This window comes from Henckelia pumila, chromosome 1, assembly GCF_033568475.1.
Source record: "Henckelia pumila isolate YLH828 chromosome 1, ASM3356847v2, whole genome shotgun sequence".
In the NCBI taxonomy this organism is placed as follows: domain Eukaryota; kingdom Viridiplantae; phylum Streptophyta; class Magnoliopsida; order Lamiales; family Gesneriaceae; genus Henckelia; species Henckelia pumila.
The window spans coordinates 97360093-97378882 of NC_133120.1; the positions used below are offsets into that span (position 1 = coordinate 97360093).

At 36.2% G+C, this 18790-nt stretch overlaps 1 protein-coding gene and 1 pseudogene across 1 annotated transcript; one reads left to right on the plus strand and one right to left on the minus strand.

Annotated features, from left to right (window-relative positions):
• Positions 1-317: 317 nt before the first annotated feature.
• LOC140870155 (uncharacterized) lies at positions 318-10877 on the minus strand (annotated as a pseudogene).
• Positions 10878-13066: 2189 nt separating this feature from the next.
• LOC140879535 (cysteine-rich receptor-like protein kinase 15) lies at positions 13067-18790 on the plus strand. Its single transcript, XM_073283291.1, has 7 exons — positions 13067-13970; positions 16692-16829; positions 16925-17046; positions 17162-17372; positions 17468-17705; positions 17988-18138; positions 18318-18790. The coding sequence occupies exons 1-7, from the start codon at positions 13100-13102 to the stop codon at positions 18693-18695; spliced, it is 2109 nt and encodes a 702-aa protein (XP_073139392.1). The 5' UTR covers positions 13067-13099; the 3' UTR covers positions 18696-18790.

Sequence of the window (18790 nt, forward strand, 5' to 3'; positions counted from 1 at the left end):
GTCTAGTCTTATCAGTTTTCCTACCCTTTCCTGCAGAGCTCTCTATAGTTGCTCCCCTTTCCATGAATTTGAACTTGTGGATGTTCTTGTCCTATTAGCAACTGAAATACAATCCAACGGTGAATTCATAGCAAAAATATGTTTGTATTAACAAACACAGTTTATCTACAAAATATTGGTGAAACATAAAAAACAAATATGGAATTAGTGAATACAAACACTCCATACAAAGTAATTACATGGAAAAATGTTCAAGCTTAAAAGGAATTAGTAGCAATAGGTTCACACAACTTGACACTAACACGAGCAAAGTACAACTAATTATTATTCCACATTGACAACGCTAGGTTCTCCCTCCACATATCCCAAACATCCGATAATTCAAAGCTGTTGATGAAATCATCTTGTAACTCAGGGCCTGGACTGACAACCTCGTCGTTCAATTCCTCAATGGGATCATCGGGCATTTCAGTCCTGACAAAGTTATGCAACAACATACAAGCCAATATGATTCTGTTTTGTGTTTTCAACGGATAGAAAGAGGGGCTTCGTAGTATGGCCCAGCGTTTTTTAAGCAAACCGAAGGCTCTTTCAATCACGTTTCGAGCTTGAGAGTGTCTCCAGTTGAATAACTCCTTATAATTTTGGGGTCCAATTGCACGATTTCCCCAAGCATCCCTATGATAACGTACTCGCCTGTAAGGAGTCAGAAATCCCTCGACGTTGGCGTATCCATTGTCACATAGATAATAACAACCTAAAAACGAGAAAAAAAATTACTATCTCCAAAAAAAAATGCATATAGAGAACACATTTTCAGATCCAACCAATAATTCCAAATATTAGTATATGAAAGTATCGTATTCATAAAAAGATCAAAATGTGAAGAACCTCTGGGAACTTTAAATATATCGTCACTAGTCAAGGCATCGTGAAGCACTCTGGAATCTGCTGCAGAACCCTCCTAACCAGTAAGTGCATATATGAACTTCATGTCACGGTCGCAAACTGTAACACCCGGAATTATTTAATTTTAATTCGAGAATAATTAATTTGAGAATAATTGGAGTTTTGATTTAAATTCTAATATTCTTAAATTGATTAGGATTGAAATTGAATGAATTGAGAAATTGAGGACCAAATTGCAATTTTGGAAGACTTGAGGGGCCTAAGTGAAATTATTGGAAAATTGTTGGGACACTTGTTATTATTCTAAGTTTTCACGTGTGATTCAATTCATTCCATCAGAAAAGTAGAAGGAGGAACCGAGAGCAAGAACAAAGAAACCCCAAGTTCATTCCTAAACTTCAAATTGCAATATCTTGAGTTTCGGGTATCCGATTTCGATTCCGAAAGATGTTCTGGAATCCTTGCAAGAAGACCTTCGAATTTATGTAAGTTTTCTCTTAGTTCATTATGATTTGGGAATTCTAAAATTACAGAGATCAGAATTGTGTATGAATTGTTGTTATTGAACTTCTATGTTGTGTTTCGTTGAAGTTGGGTTGAAGATGGTTGTTGTATCCATTTCGTATGAATTCTCAGCAAGTATTGCAACGTTTCTATTCTATATTCTGCTGGTTTTGATTGAAATTCAGCTGGTATCATTGTAGAAGGGTTATACATGAGTTTTGGGTTTGCCGACTTTAACCGTTACGCCGTCGAACTTATGATTTGAGGCTGTTTTGCTATTGATCTTGGACTAAGATATTGTTGGGTTGTAGCTAATGATTACTTGGTTTATATGCTATGATTTCAGTTCATAAACAGGGCACTTCAACTCAATAATCTCGACTTCGAAACCAATAAAAAAAACAAGGTTGGTAGCTTTTTGCCTTGAAGTTTGGTTGAAGTTTGAGCAGATTTTGAGATTGGTTGGTGATTGTATTGTACAAATTTTGACAAGCTAGAAGACATCTTAAACATATCATTTGTAAGGTAAAAGTGGACTACTAATTGAATGAGATTATAACTCGAGATGGTTTGTATCGAGTTCCCTAAATCACATACTTATTTGCTTACTTGCTTTTATATGCTCTTCTATGAATTGTTGAATGAGTCTTTGATGTTAATGAATGCTTTTATGATGATATATGTTGCATTCATCTTGCAAGACTTATTCTTTGATTTTGAAATGAACGAAAACGTTCAAATAGACGATTTGAGGGATTATATATGTACGGCCTGGGTGGTTGACTTAGCCTAGCATCTGATTTACATATATAATGGCTTCAAAGTCTAGAGAAGCAAGATAAGTAGCCCTACCTCGATCGGGAGAGTCGGTGGTTAGTTATGATATCTTCTTCTCGGGATCCCAAACGATGAACTAGAGAACCTTGTTTTAAAACATGCATTGTAGTTATTTTTATATCATGAATTTGATATATGCTTTGCTATGCATGTTTAGTTGCTTTTACTGGGAAATATATTTTTCACCGGAGTTATCCGGCTATTGTTGTGTTGTATGTGTCATGGCAATAGGTGGGAGTGGAACAGGGCAAAGACGGGCTTGATGAATCAAGACGTGAGAGATTAGAGTGTTGATCCGGTATAGATGTCAAGTTGCTGTCATTTTATGTTAAGAACAAGAATTGGAGTTGTTAGTTTTTAGACTTGAACTTGTATTTAGAGTGTATGATAATTTAGCTTGTATAACACTTGATCTTGATGTGTTTACTCTAGTAATGATATGTTTAAGTTCTTGATTTAGTCTTGCTAATGACTCCTCTACCTTGTTTGATGATAATTCTTGGTCTTAGAAAGGTTGGAACAAATCTAGATAGCTTGGACAGCAGCTGTGGGTGTGCAGCATTTTTTTCTGGCCGTTTGGCCTGCGCACGGGCGAGCCCTTGCTCGCGCGCGCGCAGACCAAGCCCAAGGGGGCTCTGTCCCATTGAGCTGCGCACGCGCGAGGGGCGAACCCCGCGCGTAGGTCATTTTAAAAAAAAAAAAAAAATTTTTTAGCTTGATTTCTTTAGCTTTAATTCATTGCATTGAGTTAATATTTTGATTGAGAGAAAATCAGGTCGTCACAACAGGTGGTATCAAAGCGAGAAAATTCTTGACTGAGTTAGTTAGCGAGTGGGGTAGATCGAGTCATCTTTCCTTGCTTGCTTATTTTATCATGCTATGATTTAATTACATGATTGAATTACATGTTGTAAATGCTAGCATGGTTTACTTTCCAGTATTTTATTACATGATGTTGTATTTATTTTATTTGAAAGTATGATTTATGATGGTTAAAGACGCATGCTTACTGGAATATCTGGAATGATTAGAGGTATGTGTTCTGATGAATAATGATATGCTATTTGATTATCTGAATGGATTGGAAGCATGTCTTGTTCAGTACTTCGATTATTTTTTTTAAAGATTGAATCAGAAATGAGTCTTGATCAGAGGTAAGATGATCAGAGGAGGACTGAGATAGATTTGATGATTGTGGTATTCTAACCCTTTTGATAATCAGATATGTCTCGAAGACCAGGACGACCTCCTCTTAGACCACGGGTTCCTACTCCTATACCAGAGCAGACAGTTCATACTCCTCTGCCGGAACAGACAGTGGTAACACCGATAGTACCTCAAGCTGCAGTCCCGAGCAATGAACATGGAAGTACTTCACGAGATATGACAGATATGACTGCCAATCCGATGGAAACATTATTGAAAAGATTTCAATCATACCATCCGCCTACTCTAAACGGTACTGAAAATGCAGTTGTATGTGAAGGATGGCTCGATGACATGGAGATGTTGTTTGATTCGCTTGATTATGGTGATGAGCGGAGAGTTAGATTAATTGGACATTAGTTGCATGAGTTTGCGAAGAGCTGGTGGTCCACGACCAAGAAATCTTTGGAGCGTAGAGGAACTGTACTGACGTGGAATGTCTTCAAAACTGAGTTTTACCAACGCTTCTTTCTAGTGTCTTACCGCAAAGATAAAGGTGCAGAATTTGCGAACCTGAAGCAGGAAAACTTAAATATTGAAGATTATGTTGCAAAATTTACTACATTGCTACGTTTTGCTCCACATGTTGCTGATAGTAATGAGGCTATGGCTAATCAGTTCATTAATGGACTGACTCCGGAGGTCTTTAATTTGGTGAACACAAGGCGACCGAATAATTTTGCTAATGCTTTGAACAGTGCCAAAGGAGCGAAAGCTAGTTTGATACAACAGCGATGAGCTTCGTATATCGCTCAGCCTCCGAGACAGTCACAAACCTCAGCTCCCATTTCGCAACAACCTCCTCGATTTGAAAGTGGTGGTAGTAGCAGTGGCAAGAAAGGATATTTGCAAGCTCGAGGGAAACAGTTTAAAAAGTCAGGGAGCAGTTCTTCGAGTTCCAGTGGCATGAAACAGGAGACAGGAGTGTTTTGTAACAGTTGTGGTGGAGGTCATCCAACCGATCAGTGCCGAGGTGTATCTGGGAGGTGACATATATGCCATCAGACTGGCCATTTTGCGAGGGTGTGTCCTCAGAGAGGTTTTGGACAGTCACGAGGTGCAGAGTCATTATGATCAGTGGCTCAACCTGCGAGGCAAGCCTCTTCTGTTCATTCCTTTCAACCACCACATCCACAGCAACAGCCAAGGCCAGGAGGAAGTCAGACAGGCAGTCAGCCACAGAGACAACATGCTCATGTCTTTGCACTGATGGAGGAACAGGCACAGGGAACACCAGATGATGTGATTGCAGGTAACTGTTCTATTTGTGGTTATCCTGCATATGTGTTGATAGATACAGGTGCATCCCATACGTTTATCTATACACGATTTGCATCCTTACATGCTTTGCCTGTTGAATTATTACCTGCTATAGTATCTGTTTCTTCTCCTTTGGGAAAAGGTCTTATATCTATTCAGACAGTTAAGAATTTTTTGTTACAGTATGACGGTAATGAGATAGAGATAGATTGTTTTGTGCTTGGTTTGTCTGATTTTGATTGCATTATCGGGATTGATATGCTAAACAAGTACATAGCTACCGTAGATTGTTTCCAAAAGATAGTGAGGTTCAGACCTGAGATGGTTGGAGAATGGAAATTCTATGGTAAGGGTTCTCGTGCTAAGATTCCTCTGATATCTGTATTATCAATGACTCGAATTTTGCAGAAAGGAGCAGAGGGATTTATTGTTTATACAGTTGATGTTCTGAAAACTAGCCCGAACCTGGCTGACTTGCCAGTGGTTAGTGAATTTGCGGATGTTTTCCCTGATGAGATTCCAGGACTACCTCCGTATCGTGAGATTGATTTCAACATAGAACTGATGACAGGTACTGCACCGATTTCTAAAGCACCTTATCGAATGGCACCAGTGGAATTGAAAGAGTTGAAAGATCAGTTGGAAGATTTACTGGCCAAGGGATACATTCGACCCAGTGTTTCTCCTTGGGGTGCTCCAGTATTATTTGTTTGAAAGAAAGAAGGTTCAATGAGATTGTGCATCGACTACCGGCAACTGAACAAGGCAACGGTAAAGAACAAATACCCTTTGCCTCGTATTGATGATTTATTTGACTAGTTGCAGGGTTCTTCTGTGTATTCCAAGATCGATCTGAGATCTGGATACCATCAGCTGAGAGTTCGAGATTTTGATATTCCGAAAACTGCATTCAGAACCAGGTATGGCCACTATGAGTTTATAGTTATGCCGTTTGGTCTGACGAATGCTCCAGCAGTGTTTATGGCTTTGATGAACCGTGTGTTTCAGAAATATCTTGATGACTTCGTTATAATATTTATTGATGATATTCTGATATATTCGAAAAATTTGATTGAACATTCTGAGCATTTGAGAACTGTGTTGAAGACTCTGAGATCTGAGAAACTGTATGCTAAATTGTCAAAATATGAGTTTTGGCTGAAACAGGTTGTTTTTCTTGGACATATTGTATCCGGAGATGGTATAGCTGTTGATCCAAGTAAAGTCGAGGCAGTGATCAGTTGGTCGAGACCAACATCTGTTCCTGAGATACGTAGTTTCATGGGTTTGGCTGGGTATTATCGCCGGTTCATTAAAGATTTTTCTAGTATTGCGAAACCGATTACTCAGTTAACTCAGAAGAATGCTCCATTTATCTGGTCTGAAGCTTGTGAATCCAGTTTTCTTGAGTTGAAAAAACGATTGACCAGTGCACCAGTCTTGACGATTCCTTCAGGTACTGGTGGTTTCACTGTTTATTGTGATGCATCTCATTGAGGCTTAGGATGTATATTGATGCAGCGAGGGCATGTGATTGCTTATGCCTCGAGACAGCTGAAGCCTCACGAGACCAGATACCCGATTCATGATCTTGAATTGGCCGCCATTGTATTTGCTTTGAAGATTTGGCGACATTATCTGTACGGGGAACAGTTTGAGATTTATTCTGATCACAAGAGTCTGAAATATTTGTTTTCACAGTCAGAACTGAATATGAGACAGCGGAGATGGCTTGATTTGCTTAAAGATTTTGATTGTGAGATTAAATACTATCCGGGGAAATCGAATGCAGCAGCTGATGCATTGAGTCGAAAGGTATGTTCTTTATCTCTATCGACGATTGGTGTATCCCATTTGATTGAAGACTGTTGTCTTTCTGGTTTAGTATTTGATATGAATTATCAGCCTCTGCGACTTTATCAAATTCAAGTTGAACCAGAGTTACTTTTGAGAATTAAAGAAGCTCAGAAACTTGATCAGAATGTGCAGAATTCGATTGAGAAAGTCTGATCAGGGCATGTGTCTGAATACCAGGTTCGAGATGATCTTTTGTATGTAAACAATTGCCTTGTAGTGCCTGATATTTCTGATGTGCAACAACAACTACTGAAAGAGGCTCATTGTAGTCGTTATAGTATTCATCCGGGAGGTAGGAAGATGTATAACGATTTGAAGACTCGATATTGGTGGAAACCAATGAAGTCCGATATCACTGATTTTGTGTCTCGATGTCTGAATTGCCAACAGGTGAAGGCTGAGAGGAAGAAACCGCCAGGTTTGTTACAGAGTTTATCAGTGCCGAAATGGAAATGAGATCATATTTCCATGGACTTCGTGACGAAGTTACCTCGATCTTCTAGAGGTTGCGATGCTATCTGGGTGATTATCGACAGATTGACGAAATCAGCGTGTTTTATTCCTTATCGTATGACATATAGACACGATCAGATGACAGAGCTTTATGTCTGATAAGTTGTCAGATTGCATGGAGTGCCGAAGTCTATTGTATCAGATCGTGATCCTCGATTTACATCTCACTTCTGGCACAGTTTACAGAGTGCTTTGGGTACTCAGTTACATTTGAGCACAACCTATCATCCACAGACGGACGGACAATATGAGCGTACCATTCAGACATTGAAGGATATGTTGAGAGCTGTAGTGCTTGATTTTGGCACGAGTTGGCAAGATTCATTACCTCTTTGTGAATTCTCGTACAACAACAGCTATCAATCGAGTATTGAGATGGCTCCGTTTGAAGCTCTGTATGGTAGAAAGTGTCGATCACCACTTTTCTGGGATGATATTTCAGAGGTATCTGACATTGGACCTGACATGATTCGAGATATGACTGAACAAGTAAAGATTATTCAGAAGAGAATGAAGACAACACAAGATAGACAAACGAATTATGCCAATATCCGACGTCGACCTTTGTCTTTTGAACAAGGGGATAGAGTGTTTCTAAAGATTTCTCCATTCAGAGGCACTGTACGATTTGGCAAGCGAGGGAAGTTGTCTCCACGTTATATTGGTCCGTATGAGATTCTGGAGAGAATAGGAAATCTTGCCTATCGATTAGCTTTGCCTCCATCTTTGTCTGGAATACATGATGTCTTTCATGTATCGATGCTTCGAAAATACCTTGCTGATGAATCTCATGTGCTTCAACCAGATGAGGCTGAACTCGACGAGACTTTGAGTTATTTTGAAAAGCCAATTCAGATCCTTGATCGTAAGGAGAAGCAACTTCGAATGAAGACTATTCCGCTTGTGAAAGTCCAGTGGAGTCGTCATGGTATTGAAGAAGCTACTTGGGAGACAGAATCAGATATGAGGCAACGATTTCCAGAGATGTTTCAATGATGTGAGTGCTCCTTCAGTTTTTTGTTATATGATATATCTTGTGTGCTATTATACTTGAGATTTCGAGGACGAAATCGTGTCTTAGTGGGGGAGAATTGTAACACCCGAAATTATTTAATTTTAATCAGAAAATAATTAATTTGAGAATAATTGGAGTTTTGATTTAAATTCTAATATTCTTAAATTGATTAGGATTGAAATTGAATGAATTGAGAAATTGAGGACCAAATTGCAATTTTGGAAGACTTGAGGGGCTTAAGTGTAATTATTGGAAAATTGTTGGGACACTTGTTATTATTATAAGTTTTCACGTGTGATTCAATTCATTCCATCAGAAAAGTATAAGGAGGAACCGAGAGCAAGAACAAAGAAACCCCAAGTTCATTCCTAAACTTCAAATTGCAATATCTTGAGTTTCGGGTATCCGATTTTGATTACGAAAGATGTTCTGAAATCCTTGCAAGAAGACCTTCGAATTGATGTAAGTTTTCTCTTAGTTCATTATGATTTGGGAATTCGAAAATTACAGAGATCAGAATTGTGTATGAATTGTTGTTATTGAACTTCTATGTTGTGTTTTGTTGAAGTTGGGTTGAAGATGGTTGTTGTATCCATTTTGTATGAATTCTCAGCAAGTATTGCAACGTTTCTATTCTATATTCTGCTGGTTTTGATTGAAATTCAGCTGGTATCATTGTAGAAGGGTTATACTTGAGTTTCGGGATTGCCGACTTTAACTGTTACGCCATCGAACTTATGATTTGAGGCTGTTTTGCTATTGTATCTTGGACTAAGATGTTGTTGGGTTGTAGCTAATGATTACTTGGTTTATATGTTGTGATTTCAGTTCATAAACAGGGCACTTCAACTCAATAATCTCGACTTCAAAATCGATAAAAGAAAGAACAAGGTTGGTAGCTTTTTGCCTTGAAGTTTGGTTGAAGTTTGAGCAGATTTTGAGATTGGTTGGTGATTGTATTGTACATATTTTGACAAGCTAGAAGACATCTTAAACATCTCATTTGTAAGGTAAAAGTGAACTACTAATTGAATGGGATTATAACTCGAGATGGTTTGTATCGAGTTCCCTAAATCACATACTTATTTGCTTACTTGCTTTTATATGCTCTTCTATGAATTGTTGAATGAGTTTTTGAAATTAATGAATGCTTTTATGATGATATATGTTGCATTCATCTTGCAAGACTTATTTTTTGATTTTGAAATGAACGAAAACGTTCGAATAGACGATTTGAGGGATTATATATGTACGGCCTGGGTGGTTGACTTAGCCTAGCGTCTGATTTACATATATAATGGCTTCAAAATCTAGAGAAGCAAGATAAGTAGCCCCACCTCGATCGGGAGAGTCGGTGGTTAGTTATGATATCTTCTTCTCGGGATCCCAAACGATGAACTAGAGAACCTTGTTTTAAAACATGCATTGTAGTTATTTTTATATCATGAATTTGATATATGCTTTGCTATGCATGTTTAGTTGCTTTTACTGGGAAATATATTTCTCACCGGAGTTATCCGGCTATTGTTGTGTTGTATGTGTCATGGCAATAGGTGGGAGTGGAATAGGGCAAAGACGGGCTTGATGAATCAAGACGTGAGAGATTAGAGTGATGATCCGGTATAGATGTCAAGTTGCTGTCATTTTATGTTAAGAACAAGAATTGGAGTAGTTAGTTTTTAGACTTGAACTTGTATTTAGAGTGTATGATAATTTAGCTTGTATAACACTTGATCTTGATGTGTTTACTCTAGTAATGATATGTTGAAGTTCTTGATTTAGTCTTGCTAATGACTCCTCTACCTTGTTTGATGATAATTCTTGGTCTTAGAAAGGTTGGAACAAATCTAGATAGCTTGGACAGCAGCTGTGGGTGTGCAGCATTTTTTTCTGGTCGTTTGGCCTGCGCACGGGCGAGCCCTTGCTCGCGCGCGCACAGGCCAAGCCCAAGGGGGCTCTGTCCCATTGAGTTGTGCACGCGCGAGGGGCGAACCCCGCGCGCGCAGGTCATTTAAAAAAAAAAAAATTTTAGCTTGATTTCTTTAGCTTTAATTCATGAGCATTGAGTTAATATTTTGATTGAGAGATTAAGAACCGGGTCGTCACACAAACCCCAAGAACATTGACTGAAATTGTACCTTTTCTTGTTCTATATCGTGCTTTTTCTAGGGTTGGTACATTTACACTGATATAAGTTCCGTCTAATGCACCAAGACATCCCTATACCATCACAATCTGTATGAATTTTTAAAATAGAGAAATCAGGATAGAAACGAGAATGTGTAAAAAATTTCTAAGTTACCTTGAACCATTTCCAATTGTCGTTAGTTCATGTGTCATCAACAGGAGAGGGTTTAACCAGTAGTAAGGGATGTAGCATGAGAATTGATTGCAGCACTTCATGGAATAGGTTGCTGATTGTATGTCCACTACGTACATAGTCATGACCAACCACTCGGTTTTTCATGTGATGAGCAAGTACAAACAAGAACATAGCGACTTTCTCTTCAATACGCACATACCTGCCCTCCACTAACCCTCCAACATGACTTACCAAGTAACACAATCGTGCAAATGCATTCCTATTCATCCTTAAGTTCACCACACACTGAACATCTCCTATGTTAATAATCCTGTGCAGATGGTTCATTTGCACACTCATTTTTTGGGTCATGCTGTATGAGGCTGCTGTCCTACGCCTGACGCGGAGTAGATTTGACCGTCTTTTTTGGCGATACCGTCTCAAAAGTAACAACATCAACATTGACTGACACATTATTTGTTGCAGCATAAAAAAAAGTACAACATGTGTAATGGCCATCTCCAAGTTATTTCGCACTAAATTACATATAAGAAAGTGGTTAAATACATGGTTTCCAAAACCTAGTTTCTGTTTGTGAATCCCTTTTTTTTTAAAAAAAAGGAAGTTTTGTATACATTGAAATAAACAATGCACAATCGACAATATAAAATAGCAAAACGAATAAGGAACATCCTCACGTGTTTATCTTCTTACATGTCTCATCCGGAGATTTCAAAACTTACGCTTAATAACTTTACATTTCACCATCTTTAAATGGACACTTTAAGGTGAAGTTGTTTTCCATTATTCCTAAACAACAAGTATCCTACGCTCAATCATTTCCAGACTTAATTTTTTTTATCGAAACTTGATTTAATTACCCAAAATCTTAACCAAACACGGAACCCCTTCTTACAGTGAATTGGATTTATCAGCAATTAACAAATTTTTCGTTAATATAGGCACATACGGCACAATACAAAAAAAAAATCAAAAAAGAAGTTGGTTATGTTATACATAACCAATTAGGTGTGTAGCCCTGAAGTATTTTGGAATTTCAACCACTCAACAAAACACCTCAAAGTAAATGTCGATAGCCAAGATTATCAACATATTTACCTAAGTTGAAAGTTTATTGCGCGTTCTGAAGATCTCTGTGTGTCCATCAAGAACAGAAGACGGTGGAACCAGAAAGTTCTTCAAGACCGTGGCAAGTAGATATATTTCCTGCTTAGGGAGTTGCGAGAAAAAAACCCAAATTCACAGCAATCTTGGTCTTCATCTTCTTCGTCACGTAACAATGAAGGTACTGTTGGGGGTATTTTCGTAACTAGGAAGGAGGATAGAAAGATGGATTCATAATACACAGGTGAGCTGTGAGTTTATTTAACCATCCTTAATAAACCTCAATCCCATGTAGGCTATATTAGGCAAGTTTATTTAAGATTCAACCAAACAGTCTATAACAAAGGTTAAGAAGACACTATCCCTCCTAATATTACCTACCAAACGCACCCTTAGTGGATCAAAACTCAAATTGAGACAAGATGCCGGAAAACACAAGTTAATGTATTTTGGATGGAAAACATACACTAATGTATTTTGGATTTGACTTTTCAGTTAATCTTTTGCTCCACAACCTAGTAACAACTGGGACCATTCTCCAAAACTATGAGAAAATAATTTTTTTATTCATCAGCTTTTCAAAATTTGATTTTAGTTTATTACACTAACTTTTAATTTGCGGCTATTTTGGTTCAAATGCTAACATCAGAAGAGTTTATGCTAGCACATGGGCAGTGCCCATGTGCAACATCCAACGTTTTTTTTTTTTGCATTTCAGATGTTCACATGAACATCTAAAATGCAAAAAAAAAAAAATGGTCGTTGGTTCTCCACATGAGCAGTGCCCATGTGCTAGCATAGACCTTTCCGCTAACATGACAGCTTGACAAGACAATACTTTCTAAATCCATGCCATATCTTTTTTTGATGCTACGTCAGCATTTTTTGGTGCAACACAAAATTGGATCAAAATAACAGAAAATTATAAGTTAATATGTACCATAACTAAACTTCGATCTCAAGATCAAAATAAAAAATGGACAAGTTAGTGAACTAAAATATTCATTTTCCATAATAATAAACTTATAAGATTAGGTAAGGAAAATGTTTTTTTAGTCTATTAACTTGTTCATTTTTGTTTTTGATCCATTAATTTTTGAAAGTTTGGTTTTGATACACTAAATTTTAATTACCACTGATTTTGGTCTAATTGTTGACGTGGTAGTTTGACACGTTAGTATTTTTCGATGTTACATATCATTTTCTGATGTCATGTTAGTATTTTTCGATGTCACATACTCACATCAGTCGTTGGACCAAAATTGCCAAAAATTAAATGTTATTGTACAAAAATCAAAATTTTCAAAGTTATTGGAACAAAATAAAAAAAATGAACAAGTGAAGGGACTAAAAAATACTTTCCCAATTAGGTCTAACGGATAGTTATAATAAATTTTTTAGTGTATTTTTTTTATACTTTTGTGCAATATAATTGTATAATATTGAGTTCTATTGAGACAAGCTAGCGTGTCTATTTAAATACAGATAGTTATGGACCTCATCAACATCCTCTTAATTAAGAATGATCATGATGGAGTTGAAGATAACTAGCAAGTAAAATTTAGAGAGCTATGAATATTTCACAGAGATGGTGGCGGCTCGCCTCCATATTCGTAACCCTCACAAACCTTTTGGCGTTGGCCGCAGCGCAATCTTCTTGCATAGACAACGGCAATTACACGAGTTTTAGCACGTACAAGGATAATTTGGAAACAATCTTATCCTCTCTTCCTACAAAGGTGGATATCCATGGATTCTACAACGCCTCCGTGGGGCAGAGCCCGGATACAGTGTATGCCGCGGTGCTGTGCAGAGGGGACATACAACCAGAAGAATGCCGTAGCTGTATCCAAAATGCGACTGCTGAATTAGTAAACGACTGTCCATATTACAAGCAAGCCGTGCAGTGGAATGAGCTATGCATGGTGCGGTACTCTAATGAATCTATGTTGGGGATTTTGAAGACTTTTCCATCGTGGTACTGGTGGAGTATAAAAAAGGCCTCGAGTCCTGACCAGTATATGTCGGATGCTAGCAAGCTACTGGACAATCTTCGGGGCCAAGCTGCTGATGGTGGTTCTCTGAGGAAAGTGGCTGCTGGGAATAGAAGCTCTGCCGATTTTCAGATTATTTTTTCCTTGGTTCAGTGTACCCCTGATTTATCTCCCGAGAATTGCAGTAGTTGTTTAATTCGGGCTGCTGCCACGATTCCAATATATTGCAACAATACCGTACGGTGTAGAGTACTATGGCCTAGCTGCAATCTTCGTTATATGGGTCTACCCTTTTACAACGAAACCAGGCTTCGTGAATTACAGGCGCTTGCCACGTCGCCACCACCACTGCCACCATCCCCACCACCACCATCACCCGTACCAGGTCTGCGACAGCCGCAACCATCACCACCACCACCACCACCACCACAGGAATCGGCACCGCCAGGTAAGAAATCATAATATGTACTCTTACACACACGCACACTAAATCAGTCTTCTTGAATCATAGTTAATTTCTTTGTCTAATTCTTTGATATTTTGTCCTCTCAGTTCTACCAAGCACGTCGATATAAATTTACATATTTATTAATTTAATTTTTTTTTATCAAAGATATGATTAGATAATTTTATCACATTAGTTATTTGAATTTTCTTTTCTTATCAGATAATTTTAATCTTTTATTTTCCTCTAATAATTAACAATTTTTATTATCATTTCTATATATATTTACCTTATTATTCCAAACTAGGGATGCAAACGAGTCAAACTTGTGGTGGCCAACTCGAGAGCGACTTGGTCAAAACTCGACTCGAGCTCGATTGAATCGATCTCGAGTCAAGTTCGAGTAGCTCGAATCTTTAATTAATGAAGCTCGAGCTCGAGTATTATATGTATATGTTCGAGTAGCTCGCGAGCTACTCGATTATATTCATATAATATAAAATATACATAAATATAAAATAAATATATGTAAATATAATATATATATATATAATATCGATATATATATATATATATATATATATATATATATTTATCTATATTTTTTTATATTATTTTTTTGATTTTTTTGAGTTCGAGCTCGAATAGGTTGAAATATATACGAGTCGTTCGGAGTTTGAAATTAATTACTCGATCGAGCTCGAACTAAAATAAAAGAAATATGAATCGAGTCGAACTCGAGTAGTAAAGTACTCGATTGGACTCGACTCGTGTGAACCCTATTCCAAACAGTTGCTTTAAACAATAATAAAGATGAATTCATTTAGTAATGGTCAAACAAATTATAAAACCAATTATATCAATATGCGAAATAACCAACAATGTACAGTGATAAATTTCGCAATTTCCCAATATATAAAATAATAAATTTCTAGTCTTTTTTGTTTCTGAATTATTAATTAATTGAAAAAAAATCACCAACAACGATTTGACGTCTTATAAAAATTTCTAGAAAATAAAACTACAATTGCAAATATGTAAATTATTGTTGTAAAATTGAAATTTGACATCAAAATATCAAAATCAAAATTAAGCAAGTTTACAGATAAATTTCGCAATTTTCCAATATATCTATACTATATTATAATACTTGAGACCCTTATAAAAACTGTTTTTGTTATGGTGTGAGGACACCAAAATTTTTTTCCATTTTTGCCCCTTGATTGCAGCTAAATTTTCACAAAAGTTTCTCATTTTCTATTTAATTGAAAATCTAACTGTTCACCTACATGCATTTTCGGAGCACAAAATTTTAATATCATACATTATATTACATGTTGCATGTGCTTCGTAACTAGTATAAAATAATACATTTCTAGTCTTTTTTGTTTCTGAATTATTAATTAATTGATTATTTTTTGTTAGAATCTGCCAAACTTTTGAAAATTTTATTTTATATACTGTTTATTATGTACAAATATTTTAAATTCGATATGTGTTTAAAAAAAAATCACAGATTATATATCATCACGCATTCTATAAGTAAAGTAAATCATTATATAATTTCCAAATAAATTTTCGTAAAATTTTCTTAGTCAAATATAATTTCCATAGAATGATTTAAATATCATACAATATAATTAATAATAATTAAATTTAACTTCATAATAATAACTGAAGTTATTAGTAAATTTATTCAAACACTCTCAATTATGCTTTTAATTCGGGAAAATTAAATTTTCTAAGTCTTGTAAATTTGTATGTTTTAAATTTTTTGTCATGTCATCAGACAATTCACAATTTTAGACAACTAAATTTAGAGCTATCAAAATGGGTTGAGTCCGTCGGGCCAGCCCGCCCGCCATGAAAACTTAATGGCAGGGTTGGGTTACGGTTTTACAAACCCGTTTGGAGGCGGGCCTAAACGGGCCAACCCAAACTGGCCGCGGGTTGAAGCGGGGCGGGCCAGCCCACCATATTTAAAAAAATAAAATTTTTATTTATTTTTAATTATGGACATTAAAACACTTATTATTAAAAATTTGATTTTTTAAAATTTTAAAACTAGTATTTGTAATATTATTTATATCTTACATTATTATTTTTTTATGATTAAATATCTATTTCTATTATTCATATTATTTAAAAATGTATTTTTTTTTATCCAAAATATAACAGTTACCATCAAAATTTTATATAATTTGTTTAATTATGACATTATATATTTTTTATTGTGTAACATTGTTAACATATTTTTTTCAATATCAAATAATAATTTTGTTTTTGGAAATTTTTGAATTTTATTATTATTTTTAAATATTTTGGTGGGTTGGCCCGCCTGACCCACGGCCTAGAGTGGGTTGGGCTAGGTTGAAAAATTTCCAGCTCGTCCCGCCTAATGTGATACCAATGCAGTGCTGATGTGGATAGTGTAACATAATTATTTTCGAATAAAAATAACCGAAATTGCCAAAAATCAAAACATGCAGGACTAAAACTGAAATATAAAAATGTAGAGGACTGAAATCGCAAAGTGATAAAAATACATGACCGAAATTGCATTTTTTCCTAATAAATATTTGAAAGTGTATCTAGTGAATATATGTATGTATGTATGTATGTATGTATGTATGTATGTATGTATGTATGTATGTATGTATATGTATGTATGTATGTATGTATATATATGCATGAAATTAATTCTAATCCGGTATGATTTTGCAGGGGGAGGAGGTGGTAATAATACTCGAACTGTGATAATCGCTTCTGTCTCAGTTGGTGCGGTTCTAATATTTGTTGTATTTGCTACTATCTTTCTGATAAAGAGATCTAAGAAGAAGCCAAAACAAGAACTTGATCAGTGTAATTTATTATCGCATCTTATAAATTGCAATTTCCAGGATTCACTTAGCAATTTCGCTAAATTAAATCTCATTCCTTTTTTAATTAATTTGAAGCTTCACGCGACATTAACGTAGATGAATCTCTACAATATGATTTTTCCGAAATCAAAGCTGCTACTGATAATTTCTCACTTGCTAGCAAGTTGGGACAAGGTGGATTTGGGGTCATTTATAAGGTAATATTCGAGTATATATATAGGTTCCATTTAAAACCTTTTGCACCGCATGTGTTACAATATTGATAATATTTGTGATATATAAGAATCATTTATTAATTGTAATATTTATTAGGGAAAACTTTCAAATGGACAAGACATTGCTGTAAAAAGATTATCCTTGGATTCTGAGCAAGGTGACGTGGAATTCAAGAATGAAGTCTTATTAGTAGCCAAACTGCAACACAAGAATCTTGTGAGACTCTTGGGTTTTTCCATTGAAGGGAAGGAAAGACTTCTCGTCTATGAATTCGTCAAGAATAGAAGCCTCGACAAATTTCTATTCGGTAATATATATTTCCATGTCCTTTTCAGTTCATGCCAATTATTTCACTATTTGCATTTTACTTATTCTTCATGTATATACTTGAGTATATTGCAGACCCTGTCAAACAAAATGATTTGGATTGGGAGACCCGTTACAAGATCATATGGGGGATTTCCAAGGGACTTCTATATTTGCACGAAGAATCTCGAATCAAAATAATTCATCGTGATCTCAAAGCTAGCAATATACTTTTAGATGGAGATATGAACCCCAAAATTGCTGACTTTGGCATGGCGAGGTTATTTGATGTCGATGAAACTCAAGCCAAGACCAACAAAATTGTGGGAACTTAGTAAGTGTTCTTTCAGTAGCAGTGAGAAGAGTCAGCCCCAAGTGGCATTGATTGGATTTTGGAATGAGCAACTTGTCTTGACAATATTCTGGAGCTTAGACTGCTAAGTGCTCAACAAAATTTAAGTTGCACAAGATTTAAATATTACACAAATTTCAAAATTTTGATTTAGAAATGATCTTCTCCCCAAATCCACAATTATTTTATTTAATATATGTAGGCTGCATGATTAGACTTTGTAACTTTTACTTGCTTCAACTACTAACAACTTGATTATTGTAGTGGATATATGCCACCAGAATATGCAATGCACGGACAATTCTCTGCTAAGTCTGATGTATTTAGCTTCGGTGTGCTGATCCTAGAAATTGTCAGCGGTCGGCAAAATAGATCATTTAAAAATGGGGATGATATGGAAGACCTTTTAAGTATGGTAAGCAAGATGAATTCATTATATGATTGTAAGCTGAAACCCGAAAAGCCGAAATCTTGTCTAGTTCACTGATCATATCAGTGGGCGGATTTTTGCATAATGTCCTGTGGTGAATGCTGGTTTTCCATAAAGAGATTATTATTATTATTATTATTATTATTATTATTATTATTATATAGGCATGGAAACAGTGGCGCCAAGGAACAGAAGAGAATATCATTGATCCAGTATTGAGGGTTGGTTCAAGTAACCTACGTGATATGTTCAGATGCGTTCACATTGGTTTGCTATGCGTGCAAGAAAATCCTAATGATAGACCAACAATGGCTTCAGTCGTTCTTATGCTCAGCAGCTCCAAAATATCTCTGTCGGCACCTTTCGAGCCAACATATTCTACGACCCATGCCTATAACTCGAGAATTAATCCAGAAATTCGTGGGTATGGTTCAAGAGGATTTGATTCAAGTGGATCATCAGCCTTTAATAGGTCAACTGATCTATATTCTGTGGATTCATTAAAAACCAACATGTCAATGGCTGGTTTTCGTCCAAGGTGATTTCGAAGAATATGGTTGTGATGTCTCTCCTGCTTTACTATCATAAGTTGTGAGGTGTAAAATATTTGAATGTTATAGCAATTGCGCTAGCTAGC

Excerpts from the sequence above, each read along its gene's own strand:
- LOC140879535 (XM_073283291.1), top strand. The coding sequence starts at position 13,100 with ATGAATATTTCACAGAGATGGTGGCGGCTCGCCTCCATATTCGTAACC. Across the intron at positions 16,830-16,924 it reads AAAACAAGAACTTGATCAGT|CTTCACGCGACATTAACGTA; the intron begins GTAATTTATTAT and ends ATTAATTTGAAG. Across the intron at positions 17,706-17,987 it reads AACAAAATTGTGGGAACTTA|TGGATATATGCCACCAGAAT; the intron begins GTAAGTGTTCTT and ends TGATTATTGTAG.